Source organism: Lingula anatina, chromosome 7 (assembly GCF_051362555.1).
Source record: "Lingula anatina isolate TDL-2025a chromosome 7, LinAna3.0, whole genome shotgun sequence".
Classification (NCBI taxonomy): domain Eukaryota; kingdom Metazoa; phylum Brachiopoda; class Lingulata; order Lingulida; family Lingulidae; genus Lingula; species Lingula anatina.
The window spans coordinates 19,516,185-19,538,606 of NC_141773.1; the positions used below are offsets into that span (position 1 = coordinate 19,516,185).

The following is a 22,422-nucleotide window of genomic DNA, read 5'->3' on the forward strand; positions in this document are numbered from 1 at the left end:
TTTCTTCATTCTTTTCACTATTTTCTTGACCTTTCTCACTTTGGGTTTCAAGTTAGGTCTTTTTTTGGATTTTCTTTTTAACACCTTTAAACGTCTGGTCAGCTTCTTGAATTTTTTCTTGTTTACTTTAATTTTCATTGCTTTCTTTCGAAGACGTCTAGCTCTCTTTTTCAAACGGCGCGACCTTCTTCGTAGACTCTTTCTTTTTAATATCTTTGAACGCTTGGATACCCTCTTTCTTCTGTTTCCTCTTTTTCTCAATTGCAGCATCCTAGCCCTTCTAGACAAGCGCTTAGATTTTCTACGAAGTCGTCTGCCTCGTATGATCTTTTTCTTCATTCTTTTCACTATTTTCTTGACCTTTTTCACTTTGGGTTTCAAGGCAGGCCTTCTTCTGGATTTCCTTTTTAACACCTTTAAACGTCTGGTCAGCTTCCTGAATTTTTTCTTGTTTACTTTAATTTTCTTTGCTTTTTTTCGAAGACGTCTAGCTCTTCTTCTCAAACGGCGCGACTTTCTTTGTAGTCTCTTTCTTTTTAATATCTTTGAACGCTTGGATACCCTCTTTCTTCTGTATCCTCTTTTTCTCAATTGCAGCATCCTAGCCCTTCTAGACAAGCGCTTAGATTTTCTACGAAGTCGTCTGCCTCGAATGATCTTTTTCTTCATTCTTTTAACTATTTTCTTGACCTTTCTCACTTTGGGTTTCAAGGTAGGTCTTCTTCTTGATTTTCTTTTTAACACCTTTAAACGTCTGGTCAGCTTCCTGAATTTTTTCTTATTTACTTTAATTTTCTTTGCTTTCTTTTGAAGACGTCTAGCTCTCTTTTTCAAACGGCGCGACCTTCTTCGTAGACTCTTTCTTTTTAATATCTTTGAACGCTTGGATACCGTCTTTCTTCTGTATCCTCTTTTTCTCAAGTGCAGCTTCCTAGCCCTTCTAGACAAGCGTTTGGCTAGCTTCCTAAATTTTTTCTTATTTACTTTTATTTTCCTTGCTTTTTTTCGAAGACGTCTAGCTCTTTTTCTCAAACGGCGCGACTTTCTTCGTAGACTCTTTCTTTTTAATATCTTTGAATGCTTGGATACCCTCTTTCTTCTGTATCCTCTTTTTCTCAATTGCAGCATCCTAGCCCTTCTAGACAATTTTCTACGAAGTCGTCTTCTTGATTTTCTACTTATAATTCTTTTCCTTGTAGCTACCTTTGTCCTTGAACGCCTTGACTTTTGCTTTGCAATTCTTCGTCTTGCTCCAACTGACTTTTTCTTTGAGCTTCTTACAGACTTGTTTCTAGCAATTTTAACTCTCTTAGCAGCAGTTTTTGGTCTTTTACGTCTTCTAGATTTTCTCTTTAGAAGTCCTCTTTTTCTTGTAGCAGTCTTAGCTCTGGACTTTCTGCGTTTTCTCCTACTTCTGTTGTTGACGATTTGTGATGTTTTTACCTAAATGTAGTAAAGATTTTATTAACCTAATTTCCTGAACCAAATACAGTTTTGATCTTGTGAAATGTTTACATGTTCAGAGGACTCTGGCTGTGTTGCACAAAAACAACACTGCAGGCCTTCTTTAAGTCTAATTGCAGTACGAAATATGTTCATATTAGGGTTTTATTATTTTTATTAGGAAATATTGAAAGCTTTGTAGGCAATAAATGTGACCATGGAAGATTTTTTTAAATGGGTGGAGAGAACCTTTAAACTATCTATTTAAGAAGGCTCTCTGATATATATAAACATGTGCACAGATTTCAAGCAACAGTAATTTTTTTATAATAACAGCTAAGAATTAGAAATTGTAACAACATAAGTCACATAAATGTGAACACTTTTACACTCCTATTTTAAGCTTTAAAAAGCTTTGTTGATATTATGCTCAAAGCACAATATAGATATCAACTGCATGTTGCACTTTGCAAAGAATTAACACTGACTTTTACCACAGAAGTATACCACCAGCAATTTGTTTACAAATGCAGAAATGGGGGATGAACTCGTGGAGTGGTATGAAAAAGGATGATGCTATGTTTACAAAACCTACATAATCAGATTCAGAATATTCATCAAGACTTGTAATATAACTAAAAGGTTCCACATGATGATTTTTAATGTATACCACCAGCAATTTGTTTACAAATACAGAAATGGGGGATGAACACGTGGAGTGATATGAAAAAGGATGATGCTATGTTTACAAAACCTACGTAATCAGATTCAGAATACATCAAGACTTGTAATATAACTAAAAGGTTCCACATGATTTTTAATTGACAGCAGCAGTCACATGACTAGGCTGCAACAGTATATATATATATATATATATATATATATATATAATAAAAAGAAAAAAATAACAACATCTATTTTGCCCTGGCCGGTTTCATTGCATCTTCGCGGCATTTGCAATGGCTGACGTGAAAAACCACACCTTGCAAATAAAGCTCTATTAAAATCAAACAAAGTCACACTGCGCAGTCATTTATTATAGACATGCAGATACCATTTAAGAACTTTGGAAAAAAATGAAGCAAAAATTGTATCTCATAGGGGGTGGGACTATAGTGCAAGAAAAAAGTTGCTAGCCTGAATTGTTTCTCACATTTTTAGATATAAGTTACAATATTATCTTAGGTTAAAAATTTCAAAGTTTCAAGAATGTACTATCTCTATAGTATAGTCACACTGCTCTCGGATTCAACATTCAAATAAAAAAATCTGAAAAAATGACATTTCTCGATACCTCTGTCAAAGAGTAAAATTTCTCGACCTTCATAGCATTGACAGTTGGGATTTTTATTCAAATGCAATGAAAACTAACCTGAGAACAATGTTGAGATGAACGCAACACATTTAAACTGGTTCCAGGAGGATTTTTCTTAACAACCTTTGCCTCTCCTTGATGCGTGGCATGCGAAAGGCAACCCAGTACTTTGTAGGTGCACTTTGAAAATTGCTCCCCTTCTGTTTAGATTTTATCAATGGGATTTTATCGTTTATACAAAAAAATGATCCAAAGAAAGGGACCGGTGTTTATGTATTCTGATATCATTTATGCAGGAGATTATATGTTGACCTATTTATAAAATTTTTCATAAACAAATTTGACAAGTGGAAAGGAAACACGTGGAATGAAGTTGGGCAGGCGGACAAATAAAATGTGGGTCTCTGGTGAATGTAGCCAAACTTAAGAACAGAGAAATATTTCAGACATTTAGCAAAGGTATTTATGTTATTTTCACTTTCTGATTCTAATGTTTAATATGCTATGGTCAGTATGTTCAGTTCAACTATCACGTACTTGTTATTAGCACTGACAATTTTTTTCGTATTTTTCTTGACACTACAAATTCTATTCATACATGTTTTGAATACAGGCAAGATGTACATGTACATGCATGGCATATATTCCTTGGTATAGAACTTGTATATTTTGAGGTAAAACCACTACCAAATATGACGATCTGTTTAGTCAGGAAGGGGAGGTGAGGTGGCAGAGTCCTTATATTACAACCTAGAATACACTTTTTGTTTAGCACATGACACTGCAGTATAGCTTTTATGAATTTCATGTACTAGATTTTTTTTTACAATATTAGGTTAAAGAAAAGGAAATATTTCTATCTTGGCTGTATTATTGTGTGATCGTTTCCTCAGTTATTATTTTTTATTTATTATGCAGAGCAACTGTCAGTATCTATTGTTGTTGTTGCAGCTATAGCTTCATATGCAAGTGTCATTCTTTTTTTAATGATTTCATAATTAACATATGATCAAAGTGCTTTGCTATATGTTCATGGACTGTTACTGCCAGTACTGGCATATACTTAACCTGACCACAGAAATTTAGATAAGACATTTAGATAACACTTTTTAAGTTTTCATGTGTTATCTGAACTGCCAGCTTCTCAACAAGGAGTCAAGTGCTAGTTGTTTTTGTTGCCAGAAGTTACTCAGATGCAATTATACATGTCTTAGATCGCATTCACAACGAGTTGAGCCAGGCTTTTCAAATCCTGGGGACTAAATATGGCGGACGTACATGAAAGAAAAAACGCCTAATCTTTTAATAGTCTCTCCGCCTCTCACATGCCTCCCCATGTGTCGTCCCAATGGAGCCGAAATTTAATGACTGCACCCCCGCAGGGACGACGCATGGAGTGGCGTGTGAGAGGCGGAGAGACTATTAAAAGATTAGGCGGTTTTTCTTTCATGTACGTCTGCCATATTTAGTCCCAAGGATTTGTAAAGCCTGGCTCAACTCGTTGTGAATGCGGTCTTAGGATTTATGAAAGCTGGAACTAAAGACATAATGAGAAAAAAGACTTCTTGAGATTTATGACTTTTTTTGTGTTTTGTTTGAAAACTAAGTTTAAATCATGAGTAGCTTAACTCTGATGCAGAGCCTGAAATAGACACCACTTCCTTCTCTGACAAAGTCGAATGTTAAAACAACATAATTTGCCCGCTGGGTATTACCTTGATTTCTTGATAATACCAATCCTTAGAAATAAAACTTTGGTGTTACATTTTTTAGTGAATGCATGCATGGTTATTTATTATCTAGAAAATGGAATTTAAAAAATTGAAACTACCGGAGAAGGTCAAAAGTGTTTTTTCTTTTCGCTGTCACTAGTGTTGGGCAGACAGCATATAACCATTGCATAGTACTTTGGTATAATCCCCCCTACCCCATTCAATCATAGCTGAGCTTTATTTTTAACTATATGTATAGGTTTTACATAATGCCGTTATACTTTTTCCTTCACAAATGAGGTTCGATGTCATTATTTTTTTTTTTGTATGCAATGTTACCTTCTGAGCTTTGGCCCATACATTTAGATTGTTTAAAGTGTATGAATACTTTTCTTTTTATTTTCCTTTTAGACTGCCTAAGTTTACACTAAAAAGCATAAATAATTGTTCAAATATCAGGTACGTGTGGTTCTTTTATCATGACACACATGATCACACTTCTTGAAAATGAAACTTTTAAAAACTAGATCAGAGAGGCTATACTGACACCGGGTATTGTACCACCAGCTGAAGTAAGTGCATGCATATGGAAAAGCAAAAGAAGGGACACCACCCTCAGTGTTATGCTTGACAAGCTCTACAAAATACCCAGGCAAGGTTTCGACTTTCATTATGAAGACTCACTTCATTGCCTTAGGTGTAATTTGTTATCAGTTATGGTGCTTTTTGGATTTTATCTGCTGTCATCTACCTCTTTAATACCTGTTAGCATTATTGTCAATTACACCCTATTTCCAAAGATTAGATCGACCTACTTTAGATCGACCTAACTCCCTGGGGGTTCAAGCTAAATAGCTGTCAGCCGGGCGGACACGAAAGTTAATTACCTCCTTACAGCTTGTAGTAGGCGGGACGGACATTTAAGTCGGATTATCTGAAAGTAATCTAGTGAGACTCCCCGCGGGGATAGATCGATCTAAAACCTATGGGAATAGAGCCTTAGTGTCAAGGCTACAGTACAATGTACATTTGCAGGGTTCTCCCCAGGATTTGAAAATAGCCCTTTTTTTTTTTACGCGAGAGTACCGAAGCTCGCGAAGCGAGGCACAAAGGGGGGGGGGGGGGGGGGGGGGGGGGGGGGGGGGAGGGGGGGGGGGGGGAGTCCAGGGATGTGCCCTCCGGAGGAAAAACTTTCATTATTTCATGCAAAAAGGGTGCAATCCCATGCAATCTGAAGCTGTCATTAAATCGTTACGACATAGCCCACTTGCAGGACCAAATTTTGCGGGAAAATCAGGGCTAGACACTAACTTTTATGAGTACCTGTCCGAATTTCAATCCAACCTGTCCAACAAAACTAATATTTTTTCTATTCATACCATTGAACTTTGTAAATAAATATGTGTAGTCATACATTTAATGCAATTATTGCCAAGACATTAAATTAAATGAGCCGGAAAATGCACCTTAAAGTGGATTTATTTTCAGATAAAAAGTTGTTTTTTCATACTTGTGAACTCCTGAAGATTTAATCTTGCATATAAGTCTGATTTAACATTATAAAGTTTCAATCAGGGCTTCTCCTAGGATTTTGGGTACAGGGTCTGCTAATTGTAAATCTGCAATTTGATAACAAATTCACATGAAGTTTAACCAAAGCAAAATATAAATACCCTGAGTGGCAGGTGGGGAGGGGGTACTGTTAGATTAATTTTATTAAAATATTCAAAAGTTCAATGAAAAATTAAAGAATATTCATCTTATAATACTTTACTTATATTTATGTTAACAATTTAACTTTTTAGGGGTTATCTTGTGTTTGATTTTCTTAAATATATGAGTTAAATAAAATCAGTTTTAAAAAGTTCCCCTTTTTATTTAAATTCTCATATTTGTTATTACTAATGTCTTCCTTACATCAATACCACACTGGTATATGACAGCAATGTTAATTTATCATATTCCAGCACTAAATTTTTAACTGTAAATAATATAGGTTATGATAAAGTCATTAAAGAAAACATCATACAAAATTTCAGGTTATATTTTGGCAAATAAACAATATTTCAACAAGATCTTCAGTCCCAAAGATTTCACGTTCTGTAGTGAGTAGATAGCATACAACGTATTTGATTGACAGGCAGTATGTTGCCTGGACAACGAACTAGATATAGCCAGTTCATCTAGTTCAATCTGGCTTTGTAACCAGCATAGTACTTGTGTTGTTTCTGTAACGGTCTTTCTCTCTAGAGCACGTAGATTTTAAACCAAATAAATATTCAGTAGTGAGCCTGTTATGTGAATAAATTTTGTCTGATGAAGTTCTGGAGGGTGTTCACTTTCATAACTTGGCGGTAAGTTTGCTCAGACTTCGTTTTGTGACTGCATGTGTTTTGTGCCAAAAGTAGGTCATTCTTTTCAGTACCGTGTAGGAAGAGACAAAAAGACGTTAGTATGCATTAAAAATGATTTTTAAAAGATTTTTGCTCCAAATTTCTCATAAACCATGACCTGTCTGTCGGACAGCCAACCCTGCAACTTCACATGTCCGAGCTGAATTTTTACCTGTCCCGGACAGGCGCTAATCAAGAAGTTATAACTTCTTGCGCTAATGTATTAAATAGTGTTGCATCTTTTCTGACATTTTCTCTTGCCGCATGGATACATTTATTTATAAATGATCACGACTGCTACTATTCTTCAGTCAAAATAACATGAAGGATTGACTATTTATTATATTTCTCCAAAAATATAGATAAAGCAAACAAATCTCACAGAATTACATTGATGACGAAACTAATAAGCGGATGTTGATATTCGAAACTTGTCAGTACGCAGGTCCCGCGCCCTCAACATAAGATGTTATATTTGTATTACTGCGCCAGGCAGAACTAGAGGATCAGAGAGGCGATACCGCCTCCAAATATTGTACCACCAGCTGGAGCAAGCGCATTCGTATAGACCCCCACATACACAAAATAAGGGACACAGCCACCAGTTTTGTGCTTGACAAGCTGTAAAAATGCAATCAACAAGAATTTTTAAACTATTGCAAAAAATATATATGGTACAATCAAATTTAAGTTCTTCGTAAGGTAGGTCAAGGGTCAATTTCAAGGTCACAGTAAATTGCCAGTATATGACTTCCTATTCAAGTTCAAGAGTAACTATGGACCTATCTCTGTCAAGTTTGAAGTTAAAAGAGAAAGAAATTAGCAGAGTTCAGTTCATGATAATAAGTAGGTCAAAGGTCATTTTCAAGGTCACACTTAGATTGCCAGTATAGGACTTCCTATTCAACTTCAATAGTAACTGTGGACCTATCTCAGCCAGTTTTGGAGATAAAAGGGAAGCAAAATTTGCAAAATTCAGTTCATGGTGAAAAGTCGGTCAAAGGTCAATTTTAAGGTCACATTTAGATTGCCAGTATATGACTTTCTATTCAAGTTCAATAGTAACTATGGACCTATCTCTGCCAGTTTTGGAGATAAAAGGGAAGCAAATTTTGCAAAGTTCAGTTTATGGTGAAAAGTAGGTCAAAGGTCAATTTTAAGGTCACATTCAGATTGCCAGTATATGACTTCCTATTCAACTTCAATAGTAACTATGGACCTATCTCATCCAGTTTTGGAGATAAAAGGGAAGCAAAATTTGCAAAATTCAGTTCATGGTGTAAAGTAGGTCAAAGGTCAATTTTAAGGTCACATTTAGATTGCCAGTATATGACTTCCTATTCAAGTTCAATAGTAACTACGGACCTATCTCAGCCAGTTTTGGAGATAAAAGGAAAGCAAAATTCAGTTCATGGTGTAAAGTAGGTCAAAGGTCAATTTTAAGGTCACATTTGGCTTGCCAGTATATGACTTCCTATTCAACTTCAATAGTAACTATGGACCTATCTCTGCCAGTTTTGGAGATAAAAGGGAAGAAAAATTTGCAAAGTTCAGTTCATGGTGAAAAGTAGGTCAAAGGTCAATTTTAAGGTCACATTTAGATTGCCAGTATATGACTTCCTATTCAACTTCAATAGTAACTATGGACCTATCTCTGCCAGTTTTGGAGATAAAAGGGAAGCAAATTTTGCAAAGTTCAGTTTATGGTGTTAAGTAGGTCAAAGGTCAATTTTAAGGTCACATTTAGATTGCCAGTATATGACTTCCTATTCAAGTTCAATAGTAACTACGGACCTATCTCTGCCAGTTTTGGAGATAAAAGGAAAGCAAAATTTGCAAAATTCAGTTCATGGTGAAAAGTAGGTCAAAGGTCAATTTTAATGTCACATATAGATTGCCAGTATATGACTTCCTATTCAAGTTCAATAGTAACTACGGACCTATCTCTGCCAGTTTTGGAGATAAAAGGAAAGCAAAATTTGCAAAATTCAGTTCATGGTGTAAAGTAGGTCAAAGGTCAATTTTAAGGTCACATTTAGATTACCAGTATATGACTTCCTTTTCAAGTTCAATAGTAACTATGGACCTATCTCTGCCAGTTTTGGAGATAAAAGGGAAGAAAAATTTGCAAAGTTCAGTTCATGGTGAAAAGTAGGTCAAAGGTCAATTTCAAGGTCATAGTAAGATTGCCAGTATATGACTTCCTATTCAACTTCAATAGTAACTATGGACCTATCTCTGCCAGTTTTGGAGATATAAGGGACTAGATGTTATAATTTTGGAATTACCATAATGTGCCTTAAATTTCGTACAGAAAAAAATTAATTAAAATAAAGAAAATGTCATTTTGGTCAAAATTCTTGAAATAGGAGGTGCTCTGAAGTTTCAGAAGTTCAAATTTGATGAAAAAATGTCATTTTTGAACACAAGTTGTCTGCTTTGCCAAGCCTTATGTTTTATTTTTCCAGAGTTCAAAATTTATTATCCATTACCGTACTGCACATTTTGCTTTTACCACCAATATGTACTTTTTGATAGAGCGTAACTCGAAAACCGTATGGAATACAAAAAAACCGAGACCACCTCCCGTGTTGGGCTTTACATGCTCTACAAAATGCAAAAAAGAATGGGTCTCTAGCATTAACGGTTCCCGAATTAGAAACAGTTTTAAGTTTCGGTATCTTATGGCCGCTACTCCCGTGAAAATGCACCGATTGACCCCAAATTCATGGAGATGAAAGATGACCTGAAGGGTAACACTTTCCAATAATATTATTGGTTAAGTCTGTGTGGTGTCTGAATAACAGGGCAAAAAAATTTTTTTTCGTAAAAAATTTCATTTTTTTGAAAATTTTGGCCCATTTGACCTTGAATTAGAGGTCAAAGGTCAAATCCAAGGGTATATTTGAAATCTACACATATGACTTTTGGAAAGCCGTCTATAGAAATTTTTCCCATAACTCCTTCCGTAGGGTAGATAATTAGCATTTAATTTTGCCATTTTTAGACAAGGGTGCATTGCAATGAGTGCCACACCCAGACCCCAATACCGACAAAGCCCAAATTTTACGTGGAACGAGTTGAGATTATAGGTGACCTAAATCCATGAGATGGGTACGGGGGCCCTTACCGTCTAGGAGGAGAAGCGGTAACGGTAGCCGTCCGGCGGAGCCGGCGGAGCCGGCGGAACGATCCGGACGGGACCGAAACCATGTGTACCGCCAGCGCTAACGCTAACGCTAACGCTGGTGGTACAATAAAAATAAACAACTTAACGCGCACACAAGAGATCCAAGTACGTACACAGTCGTTTTTATTTTACGTCGCGACTGTCAGGAATAAAGGCATTAAAGACAGTCTCAGCGCGTTAAACCCTTAAAATAGCACGAAATTGAATTTTCCTGGAAAACTCACCAATTTCCCCATAATGACCAAGGTATATCCTATCCAAAACCGTTCAGAAAATGAAGCTACCTAATACCGTTTTTAAGTTCCATTAAATAATAAAAGACGACTCGTCTTAAATACTCAGCTACCACCTCACAGTACGGCTTCAGAACGCGCAATTTCTCGCTAAGTCTCGTGGTTTACTATGAATGAAGTACTACGGCTGAGACCCGGATGTTACTATTTGGCGCCAAAACAGCAAACATGGCTCAGACGCGCGTCAAGTCTGAACAGGAGAGCGACAAAAGGGGGCGAAAGAAAATAGCCACTCCAGTTCGAAAGACACGAAAGAAAATTAGAGACAGACGAAGAAGCACTCAGACTGTGTATGTTGGGAGGGAGGTGGGGCGGTGGAGGACACTTAAAGCTGAGTTAGGACTCACATACGAGGCAATGGCGAAACTACTCCTCGACACGTGAGTATGCGCTTCACACGTCTCAAGTGTGTCTGATTATCATATTATCCTGTTCACAATAAATGACAATACTTGTGCTCATACAAAGTTGGTTACGTGTATAAGAGCGTTTTGGGCTTACGTTTTCTGTTTTTGATCGGTACATGTACCGAAAAGATGGACAGGCGGCACTTATATGTCTGACAAGTTTCGCTGTGTAGTCGTGACGTCTATCTCATGCTGACTGAATCCTGCTGTGATTGGTCGTAAGCGTGGGAAAATCGAGGTCGTGACCTTGAGCCGGAAGTACTTCTGGCTGTGCTCCGAAATCATGATAAATAGTTTTCGTTTTCTAATTCTTTATTCTAGTTGTCTTAACAGGACTTTTGTGACCCAGACTTATTCATATAATAATAAACAATCTCCCAAAACACAAATCTGAGCAAAGTTTTACATAGAACCTGCTTCTATACATTAATCTAACCCACTGAGTTGTCCTTTAAAGGCATTGGTCACACACACACTCTTAAAGGGGCTCTTTCCGATATGAGGGAAAATAAAACATATCCCAAACTTTTTCTTATATATGAAGGTCACGATCTAAACCAAAATTCGCCTTTGAGGTAGACGGCAATCAAAATAATTAATTATTTCACATTCGAGTCTGTATTGGAGAACGTCCTCTCCCCAAAAAAGAGAAGACGACTACCGCAAGGTTTTAGCCAATCAGAGTGCGTTGCCTAAAATAGCACTCGTACACTAGGAGAAACAAATATGGCGCGGTGGAGTTCGAAGTAAGTCGTTTACAGATGCACGTTAGTTAAAACTCTCTCCCTTCATTGTTCGTGAACAGGTTTGTGCACTTAAACATTTAAAGAATTCATTTAACTTCTCGTCGGTTAAAATAGTCCAAAAATCAACGAATGACTTGGAAATATTTACGACGGAGTGTAGCCTATTATGTCAACAGTGCTTGATGCCGTAATTCTCAATGCCGATTCACCGAATGAGTAACTTGTACCAGGAAATATACCGGTGACATGATTAGAGACAGTGATATTTTTCGGGTCAACTGAACCAGCCCTTTTCGGTTGGATATTTATTAACGACTGTTACTTTTTTTGTTGTTTGCTATGCTTTCTGAGCCGCAATTTTGACATCGCGATTTGCACGCACAGCGTAGCACGGACTACAAATGCGTTCCAGACGATTTTGATACTTACTGGCAGTAGTGGTGAGCATCGTGCAGATGTCAAAATCGTCAATAGAAGTGCCTGAATTTTGTGCTACGCACACACGTATCTTATCTTGCTTTTCTAGTCGATCTGTTTTTATACTTTTCAGATCGAGAGTAGGCCCAAGTTTTTCGGGTCAACTGAACCAGCCCTTTTCGGTTGGATATTTATTAACGACTGTTACTTTTTTTGTTGTTTGCTATGCTTTCTGAGCCGCAATTTTGACATCGCGATTTGCACGCACAGCGTAGCACGGACTACAAATGCGTTCCAGACGATTTTGATACTTACTGGCAGTAGTGGTGAGCATCGTGCAGATGTCAAAATCGTCAATAGAAGTGCCTGAATTTTGTGCTACGCACACACGTATCTTATCTTGCTTTTCTAGTCGATCTGTTTTTATACTTTTCAGATCGAGAGTAGGCCTATTGTTGATGAGGCAAGCAGTCAGAGCAGTCCAGAACTAGAGGGTAAAGAGCTCCCTGAGGTAAAGAGTTTTCTGTTATTTTTAAATAATACAGGCCTTTTAGTTAATCTGGCATATTCCTTAGTTTTGATAGTAATGTGTAGGACCCACCTTACCCTCACCTATATTCACATGTAATAATCCACACATACAAAAAACTTATAGTTTAGGGATAACAATTGATACGCTTGAGTGCAGATTAATGATTAATTGAAGTGAAACCCATTTTGAACAGTTCACAACATTATTACTAGCATGCAATTAAATCAGTGCCAATTATTATTATTATTAGTTTTATTATTATTTTACAGCATACTATCTTGTGATGTCAGCCTCATTAGAAAAAAAGCCCTGTATAAAGGTTTAGTAGAGTTGGCAGTGATACATAGCACTTCTAGGTCCAGTAGTGCAAGGCTTGGAAGAGGTGTGAGATCAGGAGGATTGACTCAAGAACATGAAAGGAGAATTCAGTAACTCACAGAAGAGGTATAAAACTCATTAAATCTTTATTGAAAAGATAAATTCTAAGTTTCTTACAATACACAAACACCATTCATATTCCTTCTTATTTTCAAAGTAAATTTATTCGATAAAATTTGGTGGTGTGAAATCCAGTCCTTATGGTTGTTTTAGTGTTCATACATTTTCAAATATTTTATTTTTGAAGTAAGCTATTGTACATATCAAAACAGAAATGACAGATATAAAAGTGAATATATTTTTTTCATTATCAGAGCATACATGATGGTGTTGCCAAGAAAATGACGGTGTTGCCAAGGAAAGTGCTGAATACATTGTGACAAGTGTGATGGAAATCCTGGCCTTGCACTGGATATAAAGATGCTTTTGCTAGAGAATTTACCAAGCAATGACTCAGCATCAGTGGAGATGGGACTGGCCCATCTCCCACTCACTGTAATGTCCCCTACTTTTTGACTGCCGTTGAATTTTCTGGATTACTTCACTTTGAAGAAAATCACAGAATAACTATTACCACGAGTATCAGTTTACTGACCAAACATTCATAAGACCTGTAATATGCAAGTCACTGAGTAGAAGGATTCTTTTCATTCTACTGTAATTTGTGCAACCATTCAGTGAACATAAAAAATAAAGGCATAGAAAAACAAGGTGCTTTCATTTATCCCTTTCTCATATCAAAAGTAAAATGCAACTCTGTACACAATCTGTTCATAAAATCAATCATTTTAAAAGTTAATGTCATACAAGGAAATAATGTATGTCTGGATGGATTTATAAAAGAAAAGTTTATGTGAGGTAATCATCATTTTGATAAAAAAATTCTTATATATATAAGGACCACGGTGCCTCGAGTCTCTTGGTTCCATCTGCAGCATGGCTGCTTAGAAATGTGTACTTGTAATTCCCATGTCAAATTCCTGGTTTGTAAGACTGGAATGTACCTTTATTTGTGCTAATTGTTTATGTAACAGCTTGAGGTCTTACTGTCATCCATGATTTTGAGTGCTTGCTTTGCTGCTTAGTATACCTAAAAACAAAACATTGACTATTGGAAAGACTTCAATGCATTTTTTTGTGAAATTAATAGCACCCACTATCTGTAATGTCTACGCCAGACATAAGAGCACTGAATAGAGCATGGTTATCAAAATTAATTGTTTCAAAATCCAATTTATTATATAATGTTCCCCACAATAAGTACTGATATCCTGTGCTTGTCACAATTCTAGGACTAGCTGCCATGGCAGTGTTAAACTTTATAATAAAATGGCATTGTTCCAAGTACTAACATGCATTAGATTGATATTGATGGCAAGGTGTACTGAACATGGTAAAATAAACAGCTATTGTGTGTTTGGATTCTGGGTGTCAGGTACTTACTTTGGCTCTGGCTCTATGTTGGCCTTGAACCTGATGTAGGGGTAGATGTTACCACATGAATATTACCTGGATAAAAAAATATATACCAGTGTATTATCCTCATTCTCCAGAGAATCCCCATGAAGTCAACTTTAAAAACGTAAACAGAGAATAAACATTTACTACCATCAGATGCTGCAATTAATGTGCTCGCTTTAAATCTTTTAATTTAAATTAAATTCGAATAAGGTAAATAGTGAAAGGTTGTTTTTTCTTTTTTTTTTTTTTTTTGGACTTGAGGATATAACGACGTTAAGTAAGCCGACAAAAACCAGTCTTTAATAGAAGACTATTTAGCTTGTTTGTACTGACTGCTCTAAAGAATAATAAACTTTTCTGCGTACAGCAGGGATAACAGGGGCGGATCCAGAGATATTTAATATTTTCTGACAGTCTTCCCAGTAATGTTGATCCATCCTCCATTTTTGACCGCCTTTCAACAGAAATATTACATATACCCGCCAATGAAAACTTGAAAATCTAACCGTCTTCCGGAAGAACCAGAAGATGCCCTAAATCCGCCTCCTGAATATGTTCTCAATGAAAGAGTCGGACGTGATAAGAGATCGAAATAACCTACCCGTATCCGGCAGAATTTTGTCAGTTTCTCGCTTGTCAGTTTTATTTCCTACTTCTGCTTTGTCTACCTCACCGGCCTGCCAATGAAAATAACATCCTCTGCTTCTGCATTTCCCGTTTTATTTCCTTTTTCATTGTCCCGTAGAGTTTTTCTTCTCTCTTTCAACTCACGTGTACTCGGACTACCCTCCATCTTGGTTTGCAGTGACATCCGGGTCTTCTCCAGAGCGTAGTAAACAGTAGTATTCAGTCATATGCAAATTGAGGCAAGTCCCAGAATTCCATGCATAGGGGAGTAATGGCGAGAAGTTTAGACGAAAAAAAAATGCTGCGCTTTTTTTTCTTTAAGTGATCTTAAAAACCTATACCTCGACCTTTATTTTCTCAATGGTTTTGTGTGAGACATGCTTTGGGGTTCAGGATCAAATAGGCAAAGTTTCAGAGAAAGGCCTATTTAAGCGTCTACAGCGGAAAGACATCCTTTAAAGGGTATCGGAGTTCAAAGAAGCGTATCGGCAAAAAAAGTAGCGTATCGGCAAAAAAAAATAGCGTATCGGGGCCGATACGCTATAAAGGCCTGGGGAGAACCCTGATTTGTATACACAGCTCAGCTGGGCCAATTAAATCAATTACCTGTGTCATGTGTATTTGGAAGTTAGTGGCTTGATTTTAGATTTGGTGTAGTGTTAATGTTTTGTAAGTATATATTCTAGCTCAGGTATCATTTAATTGACATATAACTTAATGAAATTAATTTGAAAAATGTTAAATTCTGTGTTTTCCTACTGTATTTCACGTTACAATATGAATAAAAATAAATATTGTTACCTTTTTTTTGTTAATTTACATTTAGGATCTGGCATTTTCCCACCAAGCCACACTGAATGATTGGGTGCAAGTAAATCTTGATTATAAAAAAAAAACAAAAAAAAACAACAACAACAGATGACAGGTACAAAAGGCAGCTAGATGGCATACAAGGTAGAAGCAGCGAAAGAATATTCTTATATCTTTGTGACCAGCTGAGGAGAGAGGATCTGAACATCAGGAGAGTGAAATTCAGTGCATGACAGGAGTTATTTAATTGGCTTCGTTTGTTTATTTAATTGTTCGTTTGTCGTTTTAAAGTTGTTATCCTGATAGCTTGCATACAACAAGGATAGGTATTCCATTTATTTAGAATTGTGAGCAGAAGCACAAGAAGAAATGAAAACACTTTTTCTTTCTCATATTTTAAAAGGCTAAATGGAAAGGTTTGCAAGAAATATAATACTTTGTATGGTGCACTTCTCACAGATGGTCTGATACACACAATTATTGCACACAGCACATATCAATTGTGAGTCTTCAATCAAGCATTCTCTAGACATTGATGAAAATATACCAAACAGGTTTCTCAGCTTATGGTGACTTGATTCGACTTAATATGCCCATGTACATGTTGCATTGCATCATTAAAAGTATGGAAATATTTTTCATGTCAGTGTTATCAACTGAAAGGAAAGGGACCCTGATAATCTGTCATTGAATTGTGCAACAATGTCAACAATGTTTTGCATTTTATGTTTACTTTTATTCATACAAAATGTGCCTTTTCCTATATTTTTAATCAAATGAAGATCAATTCATGAACTGACTTGTTGTTATGCTACATTGGATACCCGTTTCTTATAAATGGGATGTTCAATCTGCATAAAAGTTGGCTAACTGGTGTAGAAAAGAGATATGATAATTTTCAATGAAGCAAGTTATATATATTTTTTCTTCTTCTTTTTTCACCCAATCTCTTTCACATTTTTCACTCTGTAGATTTTGTCTCACAATTTTCATCAAAATCACTAAGGCTGAAATGGTGTTTCTAAAATATGAGAGTTCTTATATTCAAATGCAAACTTCATTTAAGTTTTGCCCGATTCTGTTGTTGAGATACTAGCATTCATAGCTGAAAAATACCATCATGTCTTGCATTTCCATCTTTTTAAAAGGATTTTTCAAGCACCAGAGCTTAGACTACTATCAACAGTCAACAAAACTAATATTCTCCATATATTCTGTATGAAACACACTTAGTTGACAACAATATAGTAGGCTTTGGTACATATAAGTCAACTACCTCAGCTAAGTAAACTTAAGATTTTAGTGTTTTTGTGAAACAGGCACCAGATGCAACAATGAAAATGCATATAAATAAAAATACCAGTGCTATCTTGAATATTTCCAAATAAATTGCTTTTAAAAATAATTGTGAAGGATCCAAGTTACCTTTTTGCCTGCTCTTTTTTTTAGAGAGATGCTCCTGCCTGTCATAGTGGTCTTTCTCCTTATCTGAAGATTCTGACTGCCAGGTTTGACACCTGACTGACGAGCAATCACAGACTTTAACTATAAAATGGAAAAAAGTTTCATTATCCACAGCATTGAAAGAATACAGAAAAAAAAACATTTCTATTTCTTGGCATGCTGGATGTACCCATATATGGTGCAATTTAATGTTTGAAGCAATCTTATAAAAACATCAGGAAAAGATTATGTGTAGTGCCACAAATTGTAGTTCACCTGTCAGTACTTAACTTTTTTTTTTGGCAAGCACAGAAGCATTTTGAAAAAAAAAAAAGAAATTATCTCTGCAAATATTTACCTCCTTTTTAGTCGGACTGTTGACACTGGTCTTTGTCTTTTTGTTACTGATAGTTTTTCCTCCACTTCTTTGCTTAGCTAAAGAACGAGGTTTGTTGACCTAAAATGATTATGTAAAAGGAACTGAATGCTGCACATTAGCAAAATATCAATAGGGATGGTTTTATTATTCATTGAGTAAAACAGGATAGAAGAGGTTCTTATTATGTGAAGTATGTCTTTCTGAAGATTAATTTTTTGCAATTTTGAAAATTAAAAAAACTTCTTCGTCTGGTGTACATACATTGTGCTGAGCTGAACTGCTATGGCAATAAGCCTATTTACAAAAATTTAATCTATGATTCAGATTTATAAATTGTTATGCACTTTTAGCTAAGCTTTACATCCATTTTCTCATCTCATTTTTAAATGAAATTACTTTTAAAGTCATCCTGTTGACAAATAAATTTTGTAAATGACATTGATAGCATCATGCATGAAGAAAATATACACACATAAGAGTTCAAAACAAAAAGTACCAGGATCTTATATTTGAGTGAGAAAAATTTTAATTAAAAGATCTATACATAAATAAAAAGTAGATTTTTCATATTAATTTTTTCTTTCTTGATCAGAATACCATGATTAATTTAATTTAATTTAGACATAACCTTATAACTCAAATTGTCATTCATCTCAAAAGAAAAAAAGAAAGTTGTGGAATGGATATTTTCTTTGGTATTAGCTAAACAAGGCCTCATCTTGAATCTTTGCAAAACTTAAACCAAATTTTCCAGTCCCAAAGTGCCCCCAGTTATGCACAGTCTATATTTCAAATTCAAACCAAGATAAAAACTAAAACATAGCATTTATCCTGTAAATTCATCCAACAACAAACCTGACTTTTCCTAGTTCTGTTTCCTTTCCTTTGTTTAACCCTTTGTCGTTTATTTCCAACTACCGCTGCCTTTTTTGACTTAATGTACAGTCTAGCATTTTTCAAAGTCCGACTTGCTCGATTTTTCTGTCTTTGCTGCCTCTTGTTCTTTCTGCGTCTTCTTTTTCTCCTCCTTCTCTTCCTCCTTTTCCTTGTTTTTCTTCTTCTGCGAGACCTTCCACGCTTCCTATACCTCCTCCTCCTTTTTCTTCCAGAAGTTCTTTTTCTTATGCCCCTCCTCCTTGATGACCTTTTCCTTACAGGATTCTTTCTCCTTCTTCTCGTTGATGACCTTTTCCTTAGAGGATTTCTTCTCCTTCTCCTCTTTGATGACCCTTTCCTTACAGGATTTTTTCTCCTTCTCTTCCTTGATGACCTTTTCCTTAGAGGATTCCTTCTCCTTCTCCTCTTCCTCCTTCTCATCCTTCTAGGTCTTCTTCTCCTGTGGAATAAAAAAATCACCATAAATTTATATTAGTAAAAACACAGTAAAAACAGATCATGCAAGAAGGTTAAATATTACAGCGAATGTAACATGCAGATAGAAATCCTGTATGCGCTGTCTTTACAAACCACACCTGAGGGACCTCTTCCTCCTGGACTTTGGATGTGCCTTGATGCTCTCATTGTCTTTCTCTGAGGCTGTGGGTTTCTGTTCAACTGACATTCCTAAAAGAACAGCACAGATGAGCTTAATAGAAAATTTGTAAAAATAGGCAGGTATCTGGGAGTTTATAGCTTACGCTAAATACATTAATAACTGTCTTTATTTCAGCAGCCTCTATAAGTTTTAATAACTAGTATTTTTTTAAAAAGGAAATATAAATAGGATCACTTACATGCGTTGTACGTTTCAGCTGTACAGCCAGTACAAGGAAATATTATTTTTACTAATTAAATTTCTTGACAATTGAATATTGGAAATAAAATGACAATAAAATCACACAGTACCAACTGTTGCTGACTAGAACGTACCAGGTGTTGTGGAGACCTTGTACACAGCCAAGAGATCTGTTGCCTGACACTGCCCCTCCTGCTGCTTCTCTTCAATCTCACTGGTTTCAGTATCATTTTTGCATTTACAAGCTGTGCTATTTCCATTGCTTGAAAATAAACAAACACTCTAATTCAGATAAAGAAAAAATACTTGGAGAGAAAATAGAAAAATCCAACCAGTGAAGATCAAAAGCGAGTTTGGGTAATTTGCAACCACAGATATTAGTTGAGAAGCTTTCGCAGCTAAAATGAGCATCTTTGATTATTTCACTGTATTGATAAATTGAAAAGGGACGTTATTATTACCTCTTCTGTATTCCAATGATACTGTAGTGCTTGCAGTAGGCAACACAGTTTCTGAGCATGTCTGCGCCTTGGGGTAGTATGGTCTCTCTTGTTCCAAAGTCAGAGACATTATTTTGGCAGCCCAAGTAAACAGGAACAGGCAAGGCAATCCCAACTAAAGAGAAAAAAATTTAAAGTTTCAAACTGTTTTTGAAAAAAAAAAAAAAAAAAAAAAAGCATACCATAGTCCATATATAAGCAATGCCTCTATGCTACTGCTCATGTGTGATTAGCATGTGGTATTATATATACAAATAATGCAATCTCTCCAGGTTGATGGGAAACTACGGAAAAACAAGAATGAAAAAAATATTTATTTATTTATTTATTTATTTATTTATTTATTTATTGGTAGAAATTTAATAGACGTCACACATTTGGTATAAACGAATGGAACAATGACCTATTCCTTATGAAAACCATGTAAAATGTCACAAAAATCAGAGAGAAAAAATAATTATGAGATAAAATTTGAGTACTGAGTATGTGAATATTCTCACCGTTTTCTTTTATCTGTATAAAGTCGCCAATCACATTGGACGGCATGCACACAAGCAAGGACAACAGCGCTACTTGCTGCAGTAAGTCTGAAAGTAAATCAGCACAGGTATCAGCCAAAATGCATGATCCCAATGTGAAACACCACGAGCTTCAGAGAGTGCTGGAACTCAGCTCACTTCTAGAAATGACAGAGACATGCGTATAGTAAATACTTACCTCAGTTTTCGACCTAACGACATGAATGAACGAAAACTGAGGCGAAGCATTCCAGCGTTACTGTGGCTGTGTTAGTAATAGTAAAAGCAATCAAGTACTTATCTACTTACCATGTAGCACAATGGTTAATAATCACTATACCTTATATAATAAAAAATCCAAAATGCGCCTAATAACCCTTTATGAACAATTCTATTTGATCACGACGCTCACATGCAATCGACATATATATCAGAGCGATCTCAACAGCTGCATTTCACATCCGCCAGCCACATCCGCCAGTCACAAGCAATATTATAACTTGATTTTTACTGGTGACAAAAATGGTAGATAAATAATTGAAATAAACAATAAAAGCTTTGAAATTTGATTTTAAAGGAGAAAAGGAAAAATCACAAAATTTTACCTTTTCAAATTTAATCGACCTTCATATCTTATTTCAATTTCTTTTTTTTTTATTATTATTATTCATCGGTTTTTATTTACCCAATTATGTATTGTCTGCGGCAAAACGTCATTTATCAGTATTTTATCTACTTTTCGTCCTTTAAATAGCTACCTTTTTTCATTTAGTCTTAAACAGGCCCTATAATTATTATAAATAACATATATGAATATTCAAATTACTGTTTTTCTTTTTATCGAGAGCTTGTAAAATATGTGGGTATTACCTCCAATATTTCTGTGACTGTCAGTCACCATCATCAGGGAGTAAATGACTAGGGTCATTTCACCTGGAATGAAAATCCAGGTCAATTGCCCCTAATCACTGGCCTATTATTGGAGGTAATACCCACATATTTTACAAGCTCTTGATAAAAAGAAAAACAGTAATTTGAATTTATACATACAGAGCTAATGAAACTGTTCTCTAATATATGAATATATTTGAAATTTGGATAGAGATAACTACCCTGGTGCTTTCAGGATTTTACATAAACATTTTTAAAGAAGCTAAGGAAGGAGATTGTCTCCCAGAACGTGTCCCGTCTCAGGGCTCCATTTGAAGGGAGGTCGGATGCACAAAAATACAGGGTCCCATTACATTTGGGGTAATGATCACAGATTACGGGAAATCAAATCATCATTTCACAAATCACAGTAAATAAAACTTGATTCATACCTCATTGAAATGCAGGAAAAACGAGTTGAACAATCATATATTTTCACAACTTCTGCTGTTTTAGAGAGAGTGAGAAAGAGAGAGAGAGGGGGGGTAGGGGGCGGGCTAGTTGGCACAATTAGCATCATCATCACCGACTAACTGTTATACAAAAAGAAAATGAGAGATTCACTTTGCTAGTTCCTCGACCACAAAACGCCTCTCTTTGAACCTTGCTTCCACTCAACAGACCCTTGCCTAATCTCGATTTTATCATTCATTTTACAACGTTTTGTTCGAGTGATTTGTAAAATGTAGATTTTCTCAAAACTCTTTATATATATATATATATATATATATATATATATATATATATATATATATATATATTTTTTTTTTTTTCTTTGAAAAATATGCCTCGTTTGCCTTCAACTCGAATCAGTTCCAATGGCGGCAACGGAAATTAAAAGAGTAGAAACACTTGAAAGATGCATGGATACAAACTCGTATCCTAAGAAATGTGTTAATAACTTATACTCACTCATTGCTACTGTCGAAGTTCTAAATTATTGGGTGTCCTTGTATAGACCTATAGGTCTCTAGCCTTTTTTCTCCATATCGGATCGTACAAAAGTTTTCTGGCAAAAATGAAGGCCAAACAACATCACATCAGTCCCTTCAGAATGGCTCCTAAACGCACTAAAATACGTAAGCGCGAGTGACGTCCCACGTAATAATGTCACTTCTGCGTTACAGGAGCCGCGTGATGACGTATGACGTCAGACGTTTTCTACGGTGTCTTCTGCCGTTGCACAAAAACAA

General features: G+C 35.8%; 1 protein-coding gene and 2 long non-coding RNA genes across 7 annotated transcripts; 1 reads left to right on the forward strand and 2 right to left on the reverse strand.

Moving 5' to 3' along the window:
- Positions 1-11,242: 11,242 nt before the first annotated feature.
- LOC106158670 (uncharacterized) lies at positions 11,243-13,536 on the forward strand. Of its 4 annotated transcripts, none has more exons than XR_015335485.1 (4): positions 11,243-11,558; positions 12,353-12,427; positions 12,718-12,892; positions 13,141-13,536. It is a non-coding gene; the product is annotated as an uncharacterized LOC106158670 (long non-coding RNA). The 4 variants fall into 4 exon arrangements; XR_015335486.1 differs by having other exon boundaries at positions 11,243-11,499; XR_015335487.1 differs by lacking the exon at positions 11,243-11,558 and adding an exon at positions 12,071-12,242.
- Positions 12,896-15,500, reverse strand: LOC106158671 (uncharacterized). The gene is made up of 3 exons (XR_015335489.1): positions 14,889-15,500; positions 14,270-14,335; positions 12,896-13,916 (listed from the first exon to the last, which is right to left on the reverse strand). It is a non-coding gene; the product is annotated as an uncharacterized LOC106158671 (long non-coding RNA).
- Positions 15,501-15,698: 198 nt separating this feature from the next.
- On the reverse strand, positions 15,699-22,257 carry LOC112042431 (uncharacterized). 2 transcript variants are annotated; one of them, XM_087017831.1, is made up of 8 exons: positions 22,142-22,257; positions 20,282-20,368; positions 19,743-19,896; positions 19,416-19,543; positions 19,019-19,109; positions 18,402-18,882; positions 17,526-17,624; positions 15,699-17,269 (listed from the first exon to the last, which is right to left on the reverse strand). In XM_087017831.1, the coding sequence occupies exons 1-8, from the start codon at positions 22,143-22,145 to the stop codon at positions 17,120-17,122; spliced, it is 1,194 nt and encodes a 397-aa protein (XP_086873957.1). In that variant the 5' UTR covers positions 22,146-22,257; the 3' UTR covers positions 15,699-17,119. The 2 variants fall into 2 exon arrangements, with proteins under 2 accessions (XP_086873957.1, XP_086873958.1); XM_087017832.1 differs by lacking the exon at positions 22,142-22,257 and adding an exon at positions 20,640-20,800 and having other exon boundaries at positions 15,700-17,269.
- Between the last annotated feature and the right edge of the window lie 165 nt (positions 22,258-22,422).

Coding starts and splice junctions, on each gene's coding strand:
- LOC112042431 (XM_087017831.1), bottom strand. Junction 18,883..19,018: donor AGGAGGAAGAGGTCCCTCAG/GTGTGGTTTGTA, acceptor TTTATTCCACAG/GAGAAGAAGACCTAGAAGGA. Junction 17,270..17,525: donor ACAGTCCGACTAAAAAGGAG/GTAAATATTTGC, acceptor TCCATTTTATAG/TTAAAGTCTGTGATTGCTCG.